Source organism: Psittacula echo (genome assembly GCF_963264785.1).
Source record: "Psittacula echo genome assembly, chromosome: 6".
Taxonomy (NCBI): Eukaryota; Metazoa; Chordata; class Aves; order Psittaciformes; family Psittacidae; genus Psittacula; species Psittacula echo.
Genome location: NC_137743.1, coordinates 22,517,606 through 22,532,259, shown reverse-complemented (window position 1 = coordinate 22,532,259; position 14,654 = coordinate 22,517,606). Strand labels below are relative to the sequence as shown.

At 47.8% G+C, this 14,654-nt stretch overlaps 1 protein-coding gene across 1 annotated transcript in view; it reads right to left on the bottom strand.

Moving 5' to 3' along the window:
• Positions 1 to 14,189, bottom strand: part of TLL2 (tolloid like 2) — a gene marked incomplete at its 5' end in the record, with an annotated part of 96,730 nt that extends 82,541 nt beyond the window's left edge. Inside the window, one exon of the mRNA XM_080621657.1 lies at positions 14,039 to 14,189. Within this exon, the coding sequence (XP_080477783.1) occupies positions 14,039 to 14,189 (151 nt within the window). The remainder of the gene's footprint in view (positions 1 to 14,038) is intronic.
• Between the last annotated feature and the right edge of the window lie 465 nt (positions 14,190 to 14,654).

Below are 14,654 nucleotides of genomic sequence, written 5' to 3'. Positions count from 1 at the left end.
GATGCTCCAGAGAGCCACTAAGCAATTTCTACAAGGTGTGGATCATGGCTGCAATTGCACTCAACATTTCCTCTCCCCTTCCCTAGCCAGTATGATGTCAGAATTCTTAAAGAAAAGATTTTCTTGCAATAGCAAAGCATGAGTATTTTTTGCTATTAAAACCAGCTGTGTTCCACGTGGGAAGCTTTGACCTAAAAGGAGACAAGAATGGAAACTGGTAGGCAACACCTAACTAAACCTCTGCAACATCTGATGCACCAACTCACAAGTGGATAAGGAAAGAGTAAAGTGATGTTGTAGCTAAGCTCTGGCACTTCTTATCCCAGAAGGCTATGGATGCTAAAAGCTTATTCAGGTCCAAAAAGAAAGCAGACAAAAGACAAAGCTATCCAAGATTGTTAAAGACAATTAGCCATCTATGGCTGAGGGATTGTGGAGCCTGCCACAGTCAGGGAGACTTTTTGGACTTTTGGCTCTGTTTTACCCTGCTTTTCTACACCTGCCTTGGCATTTGCCCAATGGAAACAGGCTACTGAGTTTGTTTTGAGGCAGACCAGCCATTCTTAAGTACTAACAGAACATTTCTAAGGGACCATTTTTGCTTTAGCAAGCTCCAAATACAAAGGAATGGATTTATAAAAGGCTTTTAGAAAGTATTTTCCAAGTTTTTAGGGTCCCAACTAATTTCAAAATTCTGTTCTGAATTGCTTTTGGTGGAAAAGAATAATTTTTCTAGAGGGCCTTTACTAAACTGGCAGGATGTAATCATTTCTCTGGGATGTTCCTAGAGAGAAGTCACAATAAAACATGCAGTATTGTTGAACAAGGTATGTAAGCAGGAAAGGAATGACGTGGTTACCAGCTGGGAAACTACTGAACATGCAGAGCCACAGACCAGTCTTCATGGCTGGAAATCTTCTCCATTCCCTCCACTTACAGTTTTACTCTGAGCCAGCTCAGAGAGTGACAATAAGAGGCTGGATCATTCCTGCCCAACCCCTAAGCACTACGAACAGTTTCAGAAATGAAGGGGGTATTCCAAAGAGCTTGTTTTGCAGGGAACAACTTCCAGGCAGCAAGAGGGAGAGAGAGAAAATGCAAGGCTGAAATCACCCCCAGACACATTCAGCTCATTCAAAGCTTCCAGCAGCAGGATTTACCCGGAGCTTAAAGCAGTTCTCTGTGACTCTTTGTCACAGGAGTGTAGGTACAAACAAACAGGAGACAGGACAAAGGGAGTCAACACACATTTTATTAGTAAAAAGTTAATCGGCTTAAAGTGTGCAACTAAATAAGCAAAGCTTACATTAAAGTGACCCGCCAAGAAAAGATGCCATGGAAATAAAGTTATAGGAAATACAATATCGTCTCTATGTTCTTTTGTAATCCAGCATGATAAATATTCATGATTCTGGGTTAATGGGGTACCCAGCTCTCAGCCACCACAATAGTTTTTTGTTTATTCTCAAGACCATGAACTTTGGAACCCTGAACCTGAATTTCAGGACTCTGCATTCATGCATGTTAGCAAAATTCAAGGCAAGGCAGGGGGATGGAGACAACACCAGGACCTTGACTTGCGACAGTGTGACGGAGGTTGTTGGTAGGTTTTTGATAATGAGTAACAAGAGCCCCAGCATGCACAGCACTGCTGGTGTATCGTCATCCTCTGCCTCCCCACCTGCAGCAGAAGAGGCACCATCTGGAACACAAACCTATCCCTCACCTCCGGTCCCTCCAGGACATGACTCATTCCAGAGTTTCTCCAGAGGAGGACAACAGCATCCTCAGGCTGGCCCTTGAGGAAGCTGCAGCTGTGTGCATCACACAGCAGCACCATGGAGCAGAGAAGAGGGTCTACTCTTTACCTGTAAGGAAGACCTGCACACAACTAAACAGAATGCCTTGAGCCTTCATAGTGACTGAAAGGGCACTTTGTCATTCTGAAAACAGTCTTGCAGGGTGCAGTCACTAAGCTCCAGTGCTGCATTCACACTGGATAGCAAACATCCTTATTTTAAAGAGTCCCAAGCCTCCTGAGGCAGCCCCACATCCAGCTGCTCCTTTGACCATGTGTTCTGCTCACAGCAACATTGCCAGCTTTCCCAGTTTTGCTGTGAAACCTTCCAGCACCTCCACTCCAACTTGTACAGATTACTGACCCCTTCCAAGGTATGTTAGGAGGCTTTGGGGTTAATGAAGGACATGGGGAAACTTTTTGGTTTGGTTTTGTTTGCTTGTTTGTTTAAAAAAAAAAGAAGCAAATAAAAAGCAACACAGAAACTGAAAGTTCAAAGCCTCAAAAGCCATATGAGGAAAAAAACTTCTAATGCTGAATTGAATACATTTTTAAGACTCCTGAGCTTGTTGGTTTGTTTCCCCACTCACAACTAAAAGCAAAAACTATGATACAATAAGGTCTTAAGGAGTTTTTTGGTGTATTCCATTCACTAGACTACCTACCCTCTTTCCCTACAAAAACTTCCCATTAGCTTTTCCCCCTTCTCCCATTTAAGGTAGTGAACCATGAAACCAACCCTTCAAAAAGCCAGGCCCTGTCTTGTTAAGGACTAGGAGCACAGCTCTTCACCTCAGTGTAGATCAGTCTGCCTGGTCTGCAAACAGAGCTTGTACCCCTTCACTGACCCTCAGGGTTTAATTGCCCATCTTACGGAAAGTGCAGCTTAAGGTTTGCAAATTAGTAGGATCTTTTCTTCACACATCTTTCCTTAGGACAACCTAGATGACAAATGTTGCCACATCCAGCTTTATTTCTCCTTTTGGGCATAGCTTCTCACTCAGATCAGTTGAATCTGGGCATCAATAGGACAGGCAGTGCAAAGGCCAACCATTTCTTCAGAATACGCCTTCCTCTAACAATACGAAAGTCTAAAAGAAACAACAATGCCCACCTAGGTTTTAAGTCTTTGACCCTTCAATTGCAATACTTCTACACAGGACTACCATAGAATATTCATACATAAAGAAGAGGAATTCGCAAGAGTCATGAAAGTTGAGAGAGTAATACAGTAAGTAAGTACGCTTTTGGAAGGAAAACTATTCCTCCAACTAGTGAAATATCTGCCTAGAATCACAGAAAGGCTCTGTCTAAAAATCAAATACACTAGTAAACAGCAAAGGCCTTCTCAAAACTGAGGTATCCTGCTCACAGAGTATGTATTTAGCATTTACCTTCATAAAATCTGATCTTTGCAAACACTGCATTAGCGTAAAAATGACTGTCTAGAGGGAGGAATACACAAATGTGCACCCGAGAAAGGGAAGAAAACGTGGTCCCCATTCCCTGTGTGGAATTTTGCACAGAATATCCTGTTCCTCCTAAAACAAGGGACATCCCCATGCCATCCCACCCAGCCCTAAGGACATGCCTGTTCCTCCCCACCAATTGCCACAATATACCTCCATAATGACAAGCCAGTGCTACAGCGCAAACCTGGCAGTTCCTTACATTCTACACCAAGCAGAGGTGCAGCTATGACATACAGAGGCACTGCAAAAGCAGCAGGACCCAGCCACCAGCACAGCTTGGGAGGACAAAAAGAGCAGGCACACTTGACAGTTTGAGGGTCTCCATTTCACGCATGCTTGCAAAACCCATGGCAAACGCGTCACACCTCTGCCAGGAGATGAGGGATTGTACAATAGGCAAAGAGGGCAAAAGGACAGAAAATGCTCTTCTCAACACCGAGAAAACAAGAGAGCAGCCAGGAGGTTTTACTCCTCATGTCAACATCCCACTCCTAACCAGCAGTTCACCTTGACAACAAAGCTTTCCAAGAAAAGGCAGACTTGGGCACTTCAGCAATGGCCTTGGGAGATCCCAGCTCTCTGCCCAGGAAACAGCAAAAAAAAAAAAACCCTCCAGCATATCACATATCACACCTTCCTACTGAAGCATGACAAAGAAGAGAATATATGGCAGAAGAGGCCAAAGAGGGGAAAACCAGAAATCAATAGGATCTAACAGAGCATGACGGAAAATCACTTCCCTCATAAAAAGAGGTTACTTGCCAGGTTAATGAATCTTTTCTGTTCTGTACTTAAACACCCAGGAAATGGAAGGGGTCACAGGAGCAGTGTGGGTGGGAATGCAATCCCTAGAACATGCTTTCAAGAACAATCAAAGGTTAGAGATCAAATCCAGGCAGCGGTCAACTGCATAACACATCAGCAGCTTGATACACTGGCCAGCTGCAGCTCACAGCGTCACTGAGCAACATACCCTTCCAACGTCAACAGCACAGCAAATAACAGGCTTCTCTTCCAGGGCAAGAACAGTCCAATAGGCCACCCCAGCCCCCCAACCCCAAAGGGTCAGCCCCAAGAATCAAAGCATCTCTGCCTTCACAGGTCAGAAAAGTCAGCATGGACAAAACAAAATGGTCTGTAGGTCTCTGAGTCACTGCCATAGAACCACAAAAACCAGACTGTACCAGGAGTCACACTGTGCAAGTAACTCAGAAAGATCTTGGTCCAGTGGACAAACTCCTCAGAACTCACTTTTAGGTAAAGAGCTGTGCCTTACTCTTGTCAGGAACACACAGGAAGCAGACAATGCAACAGAGAAGCATCTGGACAATGACAGGGCACAAGATCTGGTGGCCACAGAAGCTTGAACTAGACCTCTGCAGTATCAAACACATCCAAAGGCAGGTGCATATAACTTTGAATTGCAGTTTCTTCTGACTGAAGTCCTGCAGGCAGACTCCATAAAAGAAGCACAGACCCTTGCTGTCTTATCACTCCCCTGCCCACATCTAGCTTGAGCTACTGACAGTAGGCTACCCTAGAAATGCTTTACTTTAGCCCAAGATACTCAGTAGAGGAAATGCAGGTGCATGATTTCCATCCTTTCAAAGGCCACCAAACTTGTAGGTCGCTATATTAGGTTCCCCCACTGCCTGCCATAATCATTTACCAACTGCTGCTCTCTAATCTGGGGCCTCTTGACTCCAGTACAGCTCAAACACCTCTGCCATGCAGCTGTTCAAGCTTCTCCTGCAGCGTTTGCCTTGTTTGCTACCCACTACCCAACTTCTGCAATAGAGACACAGATAACACAGCCAAAAGCTGTTTTGTTACCGGTATTTGATGCAGAGTCAAAATAGACTCTTATCGTACAGGATACCTGTTCAAAACAGAGTTCCATGTCATATCATTCAAGTCTACCTTCATGCCCAAGGAGCTACATCACAAGCTCCAAAGCAGACATAGTGCTGGAATTTCTGCAAAAAGGAAGTTTGCAAATTTGTAAAATCAAATGCACTGGATTTGCAAATTCAGTGCATTTAAGTAATCTTATATCTGGAGAATATTCAAGCAAAACCGATGCCTTATGGAACCAATACCTTCTGCCAACATACACATTAGCACAGACAGAGCTCTGTTTCCACAACAGCCATGTGCCCCTGACCTTTTTGACAGGTACAGCCACTGCTAATGGGAGGCAGGGAACACTTTGTAAATAAATCTCTGTCCCCCAAACTTTGCTTTCTGAAATGAATGAACAACCCCAGCAGGTCTCACCTGAAACTCAGCACCCAAAACACCAATGAAACCAGCTAATTTTGCCAAAGGTCTGAGCAAAATGAAAGCGCTGCTGATTAGAGACACTGCTATTTGCAAGCAATGCTACCGAAGCTCAAAGTTACACTGATGAGGTGTGGGAGAGACTGGCAACACCCCCAGTTATGACATGAGAAGTGGAGAAAGGTAATTCTCAGCACCCTCCAGGACTATATCAACAAGCTTCTAATAAGGAGACAAAGGGACATAACCATACTCCAACATTATCTCTCAACAGGAGGAGATACAATGCACAGCAGACTTGAACTTCCGTCTCATAACGCTGTGGCAGAGTTTGCTCTGCAAACAGCTCTGGTGTTTGTGGATGGGGAGGTTAAACAGATGCTTTTTGCTGGGTGCTGACATTTGCAGGAATACAAAATTACATGAGAGGATGTGAATTTCTGGTCGGGTCTAAAGCAGAGCTGATTCATGAACCGGTAGCAGCTGCAGGTCTCTGACAATCTGTATCAGCCAAACCAGAAGGTGATGTACTGGTGGCTGGGGTTTCGTGTGGGCTTCCTTCTCAACATGCAGTTTAAGACTGCTCTCCATTCCAAGCTGGGCTGACACAAACTGGCCAAGAAAGAGCAATCAATCATTGAGAGTTCTTTAATCAATGGCTTTCTTGCACATTCAAGCAGTTCCTATTGACAGGGAACCTTCCTGTTCACAGGAAGTGCTAGAGTGGATCTGAACATCGAAGTACAGGCACCCTTGGAGATCAGCATTTCTGGGAGCTCAGCTAAAACAAAGGAAGGGGAAAAAAAAAAACCAAACCAGAAAACCTAGTAGCTGTATCAAAACAACAGTCCATCCCTTCAATCATCCATCCCTTCTGATCAGCAAAAGCACATTTCAGCACTAGCTGAAAGCAGTGCTGATGCAGGTTCACACCTGCAATACTCGTGATCCGGGACAACCAGGCATTCGGTGTCAGAGGTGCCTCCTTTCTTCCAGGGCTGCAAATCTCCAAAAAGAACACAGACCTCCCTTCCAGGTCAGTGTTCTTCCCAGTCCCAGCACTACCTCCTTGGCACAGACAGCTCCAGACTCTGACTCACAAAACCCAGCTTCACCATTCCCCTTTGGTTTCTGGAAGGAAAGGTGAGATGGGCACAGCAGCCCACCTATTACACCCCATTGAACAGAACTGGTTCATCAAGTGTAACACAGCAGGTAAATGCGTACCATAGCACAAGGCTGCTGTTACATGAGCAAGGATGGAAGAGCCTACTGATCACTGGGAGAGCAGCATGAGTTACTGCTGGGGTGGGAGAGGAGATGGGGTACCCCACAGCCTGGGGGAGAAAGCATCACAGAACACCCAAGGCAGAAAGCAGAAAAGGATTTGAGCAATCCCTCAGGCAGGAACTAGAGAGAGCTTCAGGAAAAGGGAGATGGGGGAACATCTGAAATGGATCTGCAGGAAACACAAGGGGAAGCAGGCAGGGAGCAGAAGAGTCTCTGCAGCAAAGCCAGTGTGAAAGAAAAGAAAATATTAGATATTATTAGATATATTAGAGAATGGAGGCTAGAAAATCCTGTGTGTCAGGCACACGGCACCTGCATTTCCCAAGTACAAATGTGTGCGCCTGAACATGCTGCAGTGAGTAGCTGTAGTCAACAGCTCCTCCCCAGCCTGGGGCAGCAGCCCCTCACCTAGGAAGCATCCACGAGCACAGTTTGAGCACTGAGAAAGAGCTGGCTTACTAATAAAATGCAGCTAGTTCTTGCATTAGCCATCCAGCAAGGCATAGGCATACTACACAGGAAGTGAGGATAGGAAAAGAATAAAAACTTCAAGCACAACTGCAAAAGTAGAAAATAATTACACAAGTGGAAAGTGCCTCAGACCAAAATCATAAGTTTTGTGGACTTTTGAAGCCTAGAAGGCTTGCAGCATGGTTTCTAAATGCCATTGTCCAGGGCTCTGTGACTTGCTAATCCTATGCTACAAAACACCTGAGGAAGGAGCAGTCTTCACGGATCAGACCTGAGCAGGCTATGGACAAGGGCACACACATGTGAATTGCACCCACACTACACGGTTCAATAAAAGCTCTACAAGATCTTTGCAGAGAACTATACAGGAAAATTCCAAACACCTCTTCCCCACCTGACCACCTTTCTTTAAGGAAAAAAGAAGATCCCCCGTTTTAAACTTGCCCATCCCTTGTCCTGTCCACTGCTAAATCCCAAGATGTAGGAGTAACACTGAGCATTACATCTCATGCAGGACAAGTAGATCCAACACACCACAAGAAGTGTCACAGATCATGCATGTTTTTGTCGGATCTCAAGTAGACAGCTGAACACTGGAAGGAATTCAGACCTGGATCTCAAGGGCTGCTTTTCCCAGTTTTGCTTTCAAATTCACCAGGCCAGTGGCTTCTCTACCTGGGAATCTCAGCTGCAAAAAAATGATTAGTGGTTATTTTCCCTTTGAGCCACAGCCATTAACTTGTGCTTGACTAGGATTATAATAAAAGCCACCTTAAACCTTCCCTTTGAGGAGGAAGCTTCTGCCGCAGCTCTACCTCACTGCAAAACACAGCTTCCCCAACAGCAAAAGGCTGCTGCACTGAATGCAAACAAAGACAGTGTCTCCAGTAGTCCTCACCCACCTGTTTTCCACTCTGTAACTGCTGTCACCTCCCTAAAGCAGGTAAATTAAAGACTGAACAGCTTGTTCTCTCATTCTTTCCCAGACCACCCAAAAAGGCCCAACTTCCTCCTTGAACATTTAACCCTTCCCACAGCCTAGAGGGAAAAAATGTTACGGGAATGATTGCTGGTGAGAGTTTTCTCCTTCCTCTGTAAATGCTTGCATCAGCATTGAGGAATCCACAGACTAGGTTATGATCCAGGCTCTTCCCTCAAAGTACATGTGTAAGTATTGGTGGCAAAGAAAGGAGGAAGGAAACTTTCCTTTCTAGAAGCCCACATGGCTTCTGATGTCAGGAGACTGTGGTTCAGCTACCAGCACTGCTACACCATACTGACTGCCCCTGGGTAAGCTGGTGGCTCCCACCACCATCCTCCACAACTCAAAGCCCCATGACAGAGGCACTGGTACCTTCACCACAGCTGCACTGCACTGCACTTAGGCTTTCCACACCAGCTCAGAGGCTCCGAAGCTTTATGGAAAGTCCATAAGATTTGAATGAGATTCCTCCACAGCATTCTGGGATTCCCAAGTGAAGGGCAGGTTTGCATACACTCTGCTAATGCTCCTGCCATTGCCAAACCAAGCAGGACAACTTGTGAAGCTGCAGGAAGACCCTCATCAAGAGCTGAGTGTGCTGGATCCACAGTGCAGCCTGAAAAGGGCTTTCAATTTGCCCTGCTGCCATGATGGATCTGTGCTTCCCACAGAGAAAACAGCATCTGCATCTTAGTCCAAACTTGAGCAATGCTCAAGTGACCTGTACTGATCCTCCCTCCCCTTTCTCATTTGTTTACCCACTCAAGGCTTTCAGTTCCTAGCAGTAAATTCCCCAGCTGCCCACAGGAATGTCAGCACGCGACTTCAGATGTCTGCACCACAACCCAAATGAAATCTAACAACTTTTCTGGTGACAAAGCAACAGGGATTACTGCTCTGTTCCCTAATGGTGTCCTCTCACACCTCCTGCCTTGGTTCTTCTCCTCCCAAGCTTGCATTCCAAGCACTCCACAAAATCCATCGGAACTAACTCACTTTCTAGGTGCTACCTGCCAACGCCCTGCGAGCAACAGCCTAGAGCACAAGCCATGTCTCTGACTGAAGTCTCATGCAAAGAAGCTGAATGTGTTTGCAAGGCTCTTTTGTACCCACATGCAATTCTTCCCCTGCCTGGCTCTCCGCAGCAACACCAACTCTCTTGAACGGTACTTGAGACGCACACAGGCAGCAGGAGCCCTAGACCCTTTTGGCCTCTGCCTCAGGAGCGCATAGCTAGGCAGGCAGATCCGCCTGTCTTCTAACGCACACGTCTGCACAGAGAAACACCACATTGCCTGTTTGGCCTGAGAGTCAAGACTTGCAGGTTGGCCGGTGTTCAGACTCAGTCAGCCTTTAGACAGGACAAGTGACATAAGACTTAAGCCAGAGCAGACAGAAACAGGGGACTCCAACACCGGACTTCGTCAACGGACCCCATCCTGGAAGTTGAGCTACTGAGGGAAATGCCAGGCTTTGGGAAGCAACACTGCACCTTCATGTCACAAAGGGCAGGAGGCACCATACTAGAGGCCAAAGTGCCCAGGAACCAAGATGCTGAGACTAAACAGCAGCTTTTTCTTCTCATCTACTAATTTTAGCAAGTAGAAAAGAGCCCCATCACAGGCTTGACACTGGAGGGAAGGGGTCATCAAGCCTGTAAACATTCAGGGGGCAAGTTACTGAGTACTCCTTCCTATTTATGTCTTCTACCTCCCTTTGATGACTGTAGCTGATCTCCAGAGGTCACTTTGAACCTCAGTGATTCTGCTCTTCACCTCAAATTAAAGTTCATATAAGCTTGCACCAAAATAACTATCAGAACAAATTACAGCCTATTTAATTCCTTTGATTCCAGTTTGCCTGAGAAGACCCAGAAGGATGTTCTTGTTTTTTTAATGAGGCATCCACAGTTCCTCATGCTGCCTGTCAGGCAGCTTCACTCCAACCTGCACCCTGGCCTGAGTATCCTTAGCTGGACCCTCTGAGCAGCAGATCTATCTAAAGCACATGTCAGGCTTATGGCATTTTTCCATCTATAACACAGCAGATCTGGGCAGGAACCTTTGTACCATTCCCTTTGAAAAGCTCCAGTGACCTGCTGCAACACTCAGCAAAACCCACGCAGCAGAGTCAGCACTGTCACCTTCCCTGGCAACTCAGACCGATGGTGCAGTTCTGCCTCAGCTGCCCCTTTATCAGCCATTCAAGCATTTCCCTCTCTCTTTTGACCCTATCAAAAAGGCAGGAAAGCAGACACAGAAGGCAGCCAAAGAAATTCTGAATGGCTGGAGTTAAGAGGTTGAGCACCAGTGGAGTTCTGGCCCATCAGCTGAGCCCTGGTAACTCGGCACATATTTATACTAGTAGCTCAGTACTTGCAGTGATTTGGGAGGTTACTGCCCTGTGCTGTCCATCCTGCCTTGCTGATGGAGATTATTATACCCTTAGCTAATGCAACAGAGAGGAGCGTGTGCCAGGCTTTTCACTTCCAGTCCAGCAGATCAACCCCATCAACAGTCTGCGCTCAACCTCAGGGCATAGGCTGCAGGGGTGAGGAACTGGCAAGCTTCCACTTCGTAACCTGCCAGATCTAAATCCATCACAGCCATTAGCCTGAAGCAAGAAGTAAAGCACTACAGTTTTATCTAAGTGGAGCAGCAGTTTGTCTTCACAGTGGGCTGAGCCTGCACACAGTCTGCAGCCACAATACCATGCACAGTAGCTTGTGCGTACAGCACCAGTGGAAACATCACCAAAAGTCTCACAATGCCAGCTCGGTTTCCACACACCACCAAAAAATTTCCCTTGAAGAACATGCTGGGTACCAGAGCTTTTCACAGTAGGTCTGCAATCATTGCCTCCCGCCAGCCATCTAGACAAACACTGACACAGCCCCACCACTGGAGAAATGCCAAAGAGGTTAAGAAGACTTTTCACTGCTGTAGCACATCAGGAACAGAGTGCAATAGACTTCCTATACAAGCATTACAGAACAGCCCTGACAGAGGCTGCCTTGGAGGGACAACTCCATTAGAGGTGTCTTCACCTTGTCTCACAGAAACTGATCTTTTCACTCATTAATCCTGGCTGAACTAACCCTTTGGGATGGCATTTGCAGCAGCAGACACTTGCCTAGCTCTGTGGATGGTCTAGCACTGGAAGAGGAAGAAGGCTGTGAATGCAAGGCACGGGGAAGAAAAGAGGCAGGGTCTAACATGGGTTTTTGTGGTAGAGGTCCTGCTTGCTTTGTTTTGGGGCTGACTTTAGAAACCGGAGCCATTCAAGGCACAGAGGTAGGTACCCGGCATGTAAGGAGTGTCTTGTTCCCCAAGTGCTCTGCACTTTAGGTTGATACAGCTCACATAGACAGAAACTGGATCAGAGGGCCAGGAAGCATAGCCAGTCAGGACAGACTGAAAGAGCGAGAGCCTCTTTCTTCTATGGAAAAGAAGACTGCAACTTGAGAAAGCCGGTAACAGGGCTCACCAGTGACAAGGACTGCAGGAGAGCTGAAAGCACCTTGCTGTCCTACACACACACAGGCTGGTGAGGAAGCCACTTTCTCTGAACAGCAGCACTGGTGCCTCAGGTCAGACAACAGGAAAGCCAAAGCAGTGCTGGGCTAGGCTGCCTGGCCACTGCCACCACAGGCAGATGCGTACCAGCACTTGCAGGAACACCTGTCTGGTCCTAGGCTCCAGAAAAGGACCAGGTGAGCTCCAGAGGTCTCATTCACTCCTGTCTTTCTACCGGGAAGAAGACAGTGGAAAAGTATTAGAGGCAAACAGTGGGAAGTCAGAATATAAAGACCATTTCTGCAACCGATCCCGACTGAATTGACTGGAATAACAAGCACAAGGTTTTTCTGCCCACCAGGAGAAAAGGTGAGGATGTACAATGAAGTGAGGCTGCCGTTGGCAGTCCAGGCTCTTCTCTGTGTACGTGCAGAAGTGAGAGGTAGAGAGCCTGGACGATGGGGGGACTGCAGAGGAAACAAAGGCTCTTACAGCAGAGGCAGGTAAATGGCAGTTTAGGGAAATACTCATTTTTTCCCTTTCTGACATAGGTTCCCTGTCTGATGTAGGTGAATTGAATAAAGTACATGTTCTCTCTGTGGTGCTTAAACGAGCATTCCTCATCCTCCATATACTTGACCTGACACTAACACCAAACAGCCCCAAGTGCAAGTGAGGCACACTGGAGGTGATGCCATACTTCTGAAAGAGAAATCAAGGATAATACATTTTCAGATGGGAAGGCCAAAGCACTGCACCTGCAGGTCTCCAGCTCTGAGCCATCACCTTTACCACTAATAACTAGTTTCACTGGAAAGAGAGAGACATGAAGTCATTACCATTTAGAAGCAGACACAAACACAGCAAAGCATGTTTGGGTGGGCTAATTCCCATATTTATTAAAAAGAATTCATAACACCCCCCACGCCCCATATATCAAACCACAAATTACTGACCAAGGGAATGTTTTGTGCGAAAAATACTCTGTGGAGAGGACCAAGTTGAATAAAATCCACCACTCACATCACAGCCCGCATGCAAGGCCAGTGAAACGTGCTATACAAGACAGAGGGGCTCTGATAGATGTTGCCTTGACAGAGCAAATCTATGTAAGCAGATACGGCTACGAGTCCCCTAAAAACAGTCAGAAGAGAGCTGATAACAGGGGCAGCTATCACCAAGGGACACTGGGGAACAGCCAGAAGAGCATTCAGGAGGCAGAGCCCCAACTCAAAAGACCAAGAACACCACACATGAAGAAACTCCTTCCTTTTTTTAGGACTTTGCACAGTTACCTGTAAATGGAACAAGACTAACAAGGTATCGATTGCCAATTTGCCAGAAAAGAAGCAATTCACAAGACCACAACATTTGCTGATATCTGGAACCAAAAGGAGTAACAGTCAAATCAAGAGTGCTGCCCAGATTCCAAAGAGAAAACCTGGGATCGTATTCCCTTCAAATTAAGATAGTAGAGATGACAGAAGCTCTTGGAAAAACCAAAAGGTTTAAAAAGGTTACAGGAAGCTTGTAAACAACTGAGTGCAGTCTAACACGGGAACGAAGAACTCTGAAAAAGGGATGGAGGGAGCAGCTGGAGGCTTCCTGGAGAGGATGCGGTAACTTGCACACGGGCAACAGAAAAGTATCCGGATACACCAGTGGCTCGGCTGGTGCCGGGGCTGGTCGCTCAGCGCGGTCGGCTTCTGCCTCGCCGAGGCACCCACCGCGGCATCGGGTCGGACCGATCCCGGGCCAACGGGGTGCCAAAACGCACACAAAAAGCTTAGGGAGGTGGGGAGGAGAGAGAACCCTCAACAGTAAAAGGCAAAGGCTTGCTGGGCTCTTTCCTGGCTTTGCACAGGAGATCCGTGGCGGAGGGGTGGTAACAAGTGGCGGAGCGAAGAGATGGGGAAGCTTAAGAAGCCCCAGACGTACGCTCCTGCCCAGGGCTACAGCCCGCGGGTAACGGGGCAAGGGACAATCAAGAAGCGGCGACCGGTGGGACTGGGAGCAGCGGGGTTCTCGCCGGGTCCCCGGTGGGGTTTGGGAAGGCAGCGGGATGCCGAGACAGCTCCCGGCCGTGGGGCTCCCGCTGCGTCCAGGTGAGCCCTGGGTCGGTCCCTGCGGGCGACACCGGGACACCGATGGAGCGCTTCGCCGGGACACCTGTCCGTCTCCGCCGCGCTTCCAAACTTCTCCCGGAGTTGCAGCCCGCCCGCTCCCCTACCGGCTTTACAGGGGTCGCGGTACTCCATCAGCTCCTCCGCCGTCTCCGGTTCCCGCACCGTCAAGGCGGTTCCCCCTCCGCCCGTCCCCGCGGTAGGCAGAAGTAGCAGCAACAGCAGCAAGCAACGGAGCGGGGCGGCCCCGCGGCCCATAGCGGCGGAGAGGGCGGCACGGCTGCCCGGGATGCGGGCACTGCGCGGCGCCAGCAGCCCCGCCGCCGCGGTGAGGGACGGGCTGCGGGGGGGGCCGGAGGTGTGTGTGTGCCGCCGCAGTCAATCAAGGCACGGACAGCCAATCACGGCTGCACCCGCGCTTCTGCCCCGCCCTCGACGGACCCCGAAGCCCCGCCCGGCCCAGGGCTGCGGGGTCCGTCGGGAACGGGACACCAGTTTCCCCTCCCCATTGTCGCACTTGGGTGCAAAGGCTGAAACTATGATACTATAATAAAGACAAACAAATTCATTAATAATTGCCATTATTGTTATTATTTGTCCCCAAAATAATCACTCCTTGAAAGGCAGCCAAAGAGAAACAATTCAACTACCGCTGGGAGAAACATTATTAGGCATCGCAGCCTTAAAATCCACATGTACAAGGAGTTGCAAGACTGTGGATGG